Here is a 6,363-nt window from a genome sequence, read left to right on the forward strand (position 1 = left end):
GTCATAATATGAACACATTAAAACGCTTCTGATGCTCTCCTATACAGTTGTTCCCACTTTCTGCATTGTATTGCGATTATTCAACTATTGCGAACTATTCAACATTCAACATTGAACCAGGGTGCTCGTAATTTTTCACAGGGCCGAAAGTGGGGACGACGCGACCATGGTCGCCATGGTGGGGTCTGGTACTTGATGGGGGTATGCTAGGCATGGTCAGCCAAGGCGCATGAGGGGAATAGTAGTGGGGCTCGAAATACGGGCGAAAAAGAGGGGAAGCGAGCCGCCTGTGAAAAATTACGAGCACACGGAGCACCTTGCATCCCTTGCATTGAACGTGTATCGTGTATTCATCATAAGAAATGTAAGTAAGAGATGAAACTGCAAAAGTTATGTGTGTATTTTATGCTAGGAAAATAAATTTTTATCAGTCTACAAGTGAAATTTGCTGCGTTTCACTTTCTTTATTTCTTCATTGTTACTTCGTTATACACATTTTCTGATTCATTAAATGCTATTATAATCAAAGCTACATAAATTTCTTCCGTTTCTCTTAACCTAACTTGATTAAATTCTGCTTATGACAGGACAAACAGGTATAACAAAAAGAGGTTTATTCAACAGTATTGCATTTGACATAATAATATCTGCTGAGTCATTTTTAACTTGAATCAGTTTCTGAAGCACAAAGAGATTGAAATATTTTAGATACTTTATTATATTTCCCTCTGTTCTAAATTAAATCAGATCCAAATAACTTTTTAAAACAGGCACATGAACACTGATGTTTTTTTATTTCTATTGATGTATTGTATTTAAAAACTTTAAATATATGGGAATTACAAAGAATGTTATTTTTAGGACATACCACATGTTTCTCATAAATATCAAGCCCCATCTTTCTTTGATGCTTTCAGTTTAAGAGAAACAGAAAAAATGGTTAGTTGCTAACCTATTTTCATTCAAAATTTTATCATAAATACATGTATCACATATGTATAACAGTACAAAGTATATATATTTAAAATCCAGGTTGGTCATTCCTTTCTTTAAACATTTTATTCTCATATTTTATAATATGATTCGTTTTTAATATCAGGTATAAAACTTTACTTAAGCTATCTCTTATTTATATTTTCTACTATATTTTATTATAATTTTTAACAGTTTGGCTTTAAGATTAGCATTTAATGAAATGAATTTACTGTTCGTATGTACAATTCGTATGTGTTCGTATTAAATAAAGAGAATATTGTTATTTCTTATCATGTTCACAGGCAAACCATAATAAGAAACGCCGTCTGGGCTGTGAGTCTGTTAAATTACTGAAATATTGTTCGCATAAAAAAAGAGATATGTTCGGTTGGGGTTGCACTATACATGGGGAACTAGGTTTGGGTGGCATAGAAGATGACAAAATTTTAATTCCACGTGAGCTTGATTTTAAAAACGCTTCAGAAATTCAGCACAGTAAGTCCACAAAATCTGAACTTTATATTATTTTTTACTTAGCTATTTATAATAAGAAATGAGTTCTCTACAGTTGCATGTGGTGATAATTATACAGTAATTATTACACAAGATGGTAAAGTATATTCGTGTGGAAACAATGACTATGGGCAACTTGGCCATAAAGAAGGAAGAAAAAAATTGGGTTAGTATGTTAAAATTCAACCTTAAGTTAGTCTTGTACTTTCGCATAAGCAATTAAATTTTATGTCTAGAGTTGATACCTGGATTAGATGCGTTTGTATTTAAAAAAGCAGCATGTGGAGCTTATCACACTTTAGCAATAAATGAATGGGGTCAGTTGTTCAGTTGGGGATTTAATGCAGAGGGTCAACTAGGTAAGAGTCATTGTTTTTATTCGTACAATATCAAAGTTCTCCTTATTATTCACGTGTATGCATTGCAGGTCTAAATTCTACAAGTTTTATGGAATGTTCACCACATATGGTAAAAACATTAGGTACAAATGTAGTAATTCAAATAGCCTGTGGTATGAAACATGCACTTGCTTTGACAAATAATGGAGAATTATTTAGCTGGGGCTGTAATAGTGAAGGGCAGCTTGGTTTAGGTGATGAAAGCCATCAATATGAAAGAAAGCCTACATTTATTAAGGCTTTAGCTGGTATTCCTATTGCCTTTATTGCCTGTGGAGGATACCATAGCATAGCAATATCAAAATCAGGTAAATTCGTTAGTAGCAAAATTTTTTTTTTTTGAGAAAGTGAATAATTAAATGAGTAAATATATTCTTGTATAGGAGCCGTGTTTGGGTGGGGAAAAAATGCATTTGGTCAATTAGGCTTAAATGACACTCAAGATAGAAACTTACCATGTCAGTTACAAACTCTACAAAATGCAAAAGTGTGTTATGCAGCATGTGGTGAAGAGTTTTCTGTGTTCTTAACATTAGTGAGTACTGTTTAATCATTAAGTTAGTGACTCTATTAGTAAATCATATAAAATTTGTGTGAAGGATGGTGGAGTATTCACTTGTGGTGGAGGAATGTATGGCCAATTAGGACATGGTAGTAATACAAACGAAATTTTGCCCCGGCAAGTAATGGAACTTATGGGTAGTACAGTTACGCAGGTAAGTCGTATAAAAGATTTGATGGGTAATGTTTATAATAAAAACATGCGAATGTTTTATTTTAAGATTTCGTGTGGTAGAAAGCATACCTTGGCACTAGTTCCCTCAGGAGGTAAAGTTTATGCATGGGGTTTGGGTGGTGCTGGACAATTAGGTAATCATTCCACTAGGAGCATAGCCACTCCACAAGTTGTACTTGGGCCATGGGTTGCGCCTAACAGTGCTTCAATGATGGATCTTGATAAGGATAATGATTCGTCTACAGTCTCCTACGTTGTTAAACATATTTTTTCTGGTGGAAATCACTGTTTTGCCACAGTTGTCAAACAAAGTGTAAGCATAATAATAATCCAATGGGTAACAATCCCAAATAGACACCTTAAAGTGACATTATGGACGTTTTTAGGATAATATACGGCCAGACGACTGTAGAATATTAGAAAGTTCTTCCGAAATATGTACGGTAACTGAAGAAAAATTAATGGCTTGCCAAGAAATTCCACCAAATTCTCCCGTCGATCATGAACTTATGACGTGAGTAGAAAAGTTAGTAGATAAGGCTGTCTCTAATATTTATACAATTACATGTCATACAGTAGATATTTCGTTTGCGAAATGCTTATGGGTAACAAAAATTTATATCCTGCTTCCGTCGCTTATGGATAACAAAAATTCATGTTCTTATAGATATTTGGAGACAGTATTTAGAAGTGCGGCTTGTATGACTGGATCATTTTTACTTAACAATGATGGTCGCTACAGGTGTACAAATAAGCATCATGGAATAGATCTTGATCAAGCGAGTAGATTGTTCGGAATTATTAGAGAAATGGATAACATTACAATTCAAGAACTGGTATATGAGAAAGATGAATTTTATCAAGTTTTTACAGTGAATTACAAAATCACAATGTATTTATTACTTTTTCAGATATTTACTGGCATATCAGACTATCTGATTCCTTCTTTTTCATATTTACCATCTACGATTTGTGCGGAACCTTTAAGACTCTATATAATATTACCATTGTATCATGGGTTTGCAAATCCTCTTAATTGCCATGTATTGCATAAACCATTCTGCAAAGCTGTTTTACAATTAAAATCAGAGGTTTTCGAAGTTCTGAAAAGCTGGTGGCTTATAGCACCGGCCCATTACTTCGAAAGATTAGTTAGAATTCATAAATCAGTTGTTCTACATTACGTAAAAACTAAGAAGGTAAGATTTTCAAATTGTTTACTTAATTAATAGAAAATAATAATGAAAATACATACGTAATACTGTATACTCCGAGTGTCTTTTTAGGATATACCGTGGGATGTGACGTTGGAACTTGTTTTAGATTTCTTACATTTACTTAATAAATTGAATAATGAAGCTGATGAAGGCAATAAAGTGCCTTATTCCACGTTTAATTTGCCAGAACTAGTGGAACTAACAGACATAAGAGTTGATTACATGATATGGATTACAACAGGAGAATCCTCAGTACGTATACAAAGTTTTTAAAAATGAGACTACACATTATACGTTAACGCTTCTGTTATATAATAAATTATTTTTCAGAAGGTATTCTGTAAGTATCCTTTCCTCTTTGATGCTCAGGCTAAAATTATATTGCTTGAAATCGACCAAGCGATGCAGGTAAAATAGAATTTGGTATAAAATGCGTTTTTATATTAAATTAATTTATTATTATAGATGCAGTTAGCAGTAGACCAGGCGGTAAATCAAGCAACAATGTTCTTTGATCCGTTCCCAGGATTCATTTCGCAAGAATTTGTGATGTTAGTTGTTTCACGAGAAAACATAGTTGCAGATACGTTGCGGGAATTATCACAATATAATTCTAGCGACTTGAAAAAGCCTCTTCGAGTAAGTATTAGGTCGTCCCAAGCCAGTTATATTATATGATGTATCTAATGTGACTGTTTCCAAAAAGGTGAAATTTTATGGCGAAGAAGCGGAAGACGTGGGTGGAGTTAAAAAAGAATTTTTTATGCTTCTATTAAGAGAAATTCTTGATCCGAAGTATGGCATGTTCAAACAATACGATGAAACTAGAGTTATTTGGTTTAGCGAAGATTCACTTGAGGATAAAAACATGTATTTTCTGATTGGAATACTTTGTGGACTTGTGATTTATAATTTTATTATTATTGACTTACCATTCCCATTAGCCCTATATAAGAAATTATTACATGAACGAGTTGCATTAACTGATATCAAGGACTTGTCACCAGTACTTGCGAAGTATGTCACAGATCCAGTAGTACCTCATATATTTTTGTGATTCTTTCTAATAGCATACAATGTTTTATAATTAATCTTGTTTTAGGAGTATACAAAATGTACTTGACTATGAGGATTCAGATTTCGAAGAAGTTTTTGGTTTAAATTTCGAGGTGGTCAGAGACGTATTCGGTGAAAAAAGAATATATGAACTTATACCAGGTGGTAGTAAAGTTCCTGTTACTTTGAAAAACAAGTGCGTACACATTGTCTACGGTGTTTCTTTCATGTAACTTTTACATCTCGAATTTAATCGAAATTATATTTGTTCATAGAAAGCAGTTCGTTGATTTATATGTAGATTACATATTAAATAAATCTGTAGAGCCTCACTTTCAAGAATTTTATAAAGGCTTTCATAAAGTTTGCGGTGGCCGCGTGTTAGAATTATTCCACAGTTGTGAACTTATGGCCGTAATTGTGGGAAATGAAGACTACGATTGGGAGGAGTTAGAAAAAAATACAGCGTACAAAGAAGGATACACGAAAAACGATCCGACCATAGTTCTATTTTGGCAAGTCTTTCGTGAACTGACATTAGAAGAAAAGAAAAAGTTTCTGCTATTTTTGACAGGAAGCGATAGAATACCTATAAAAGGCATGAAAGCGATTAAGGTGAGGAAGTTAAAACTATACGGTAGCCCATTAAGGCCTTTCATGTAACATTTAATACTGCTTGCTTTCAGATTACGATACAGCCGGTGAATGATGAACGCATGTTGCCCGTCGCTCATACGTGCTTTAATTTGCTTGATCTCCCCAAATATCAAACCCAAGAACGATTGCGGTACAAGTTACTACAGGCTATTCAACAGACACAAGGCTTTTCATTAGTATAATTTTGTTGTTTTAAATATACTCTTTATTATTTGATCTTCAATACGTGCATAATACATTATGGACCCTGAGAATCAAAATTTTCCAATTGCATTTAAAAAAAAGTGGTGTTTTCAGATTCAGGGTGTTTATACATATTTAATTACAGAGTACGATCCGGAGGATCTATTATTATTCTTACTCTGTTCTTCTATGCTTTATTTGATGTACATTATCAAGTTCAATATAAGATCTGTATATATGAAATTGTTGAACCACTAATACACATCGTGCAGTGGAATAGAACTCGGTTATACACAACGAGTGGACAAAACCTGTACACTGCAAACACTGTACAATACACGTCTTGTTCTGGTCCAATATTATTTAAACAGAATCTTTCTAAATTTAAGTTTCATTAACAATTTATTTTAAATAGAATAGTATGTAAAGTTATTATTGTACATCAAAATTCCAAACATAATTGAGGGAAAATTGTTGACAACTAGATCATACAGTAGGCCAATTAGCAGACCGCTCTTTTAAAAACTCCATATGCATATGTTCGATAAATTATTTTGGTATGTTAATTTTTTTAACGTATTATAGACGCTTATGAAATACGCTCGTATGAAAGTTTATTTAAATAAAA

The 6,363-nt window shown here is 33.2% G+C and overlaps 1 protein-coding gene across 4 annotated transcripts; it reads left to right on the plus strand.

Moving 5' to 3' along the window:
- Positions 1-259: 259 nt before the first annotated feature.
- On the plus strand, positions 260-6,363 carry Herc4 (HECT and RLD domain containing E3 ubiquitin ligase 4). 4 transcript variants are annotated; one of them, XM_018031872.2, is made up of 18 exons: positions 260-364; positions 1,278-1,470; positions 1,544-1,654; positions 1,725-1,847; positions 1,916-2,194; positions 2,270-2,421; positions 2,486-2,602; positions 2,669-2,935; positions 3,009-3,136; positions 3,290-3,458; positions 3,534-3,821; positions 3,909-4,091; positions 4,170-4,247; positions 4,305-4,478; positions 4,546-4,856; positions 4,942-5,091; positions 5,171-5,510; positions 5,582-6,363. In XM_018031872.2, the coding sequence occupies exons 2-18, from the start codon at positions 1,356-1,358 to the stop codon at positions 5,732-5,734; spliced, it is 3,138 nt and encodes a 1,045-aa protein (XP_017887361.1). In that variant the 5' UTR covers positions 260-364; positions 1,278-1,355; the 3' UTR covers positions 5,735-6,363. The 4 variants fall into 4 exon arrangements, with proteins under 4 accessions (XP_017887361.1, XP_026672959.1, XP_026672960.1 ...); XM_026817158.1 differs by lacking the exon at positions 260-364 and adding an exon at positions 922-939; XM_026817159.1 differs by lacking the exon at positions 260-364 and adding an exon at positions 922-939 and having other exon boundaries at positions 4,173-4,247.

Source organism: Ceratina calcarata, unplaced genomic scaffold, assembly GCF_001652005.2.
Source record: "Ceratina calcarata isolate Rehan_Ccalc_2016 unplaced genomic scaffold, ASM165200v1 scaffold557.2, whole genome shotgun sequence".
Taxonomy (NCBI): Eukaryota; Metazoa; Arthropoda; class Insecta; order Hymenoptera; family Apidae; genus Ceratina; species Ceratina calcarata.

Coding starts and splice junctions, on each gene's coding strand:
- Herc4 (XM_026817158.1), top strand. Junction 3,137..3,289: donor GTCGATCATGAACTTATGAC/GTGAGTAGAAAA, acceptor ATGTTCTTATAG/ATATTTGGAGACAGTATTTA. Junction 5,511..5,581: donor AAGGCATGAAAGCGATTAAG/GTGAGGAAGTTA, acceptor GCTTGCTTTCAG/ATTACGATACAGCCGGTGAA.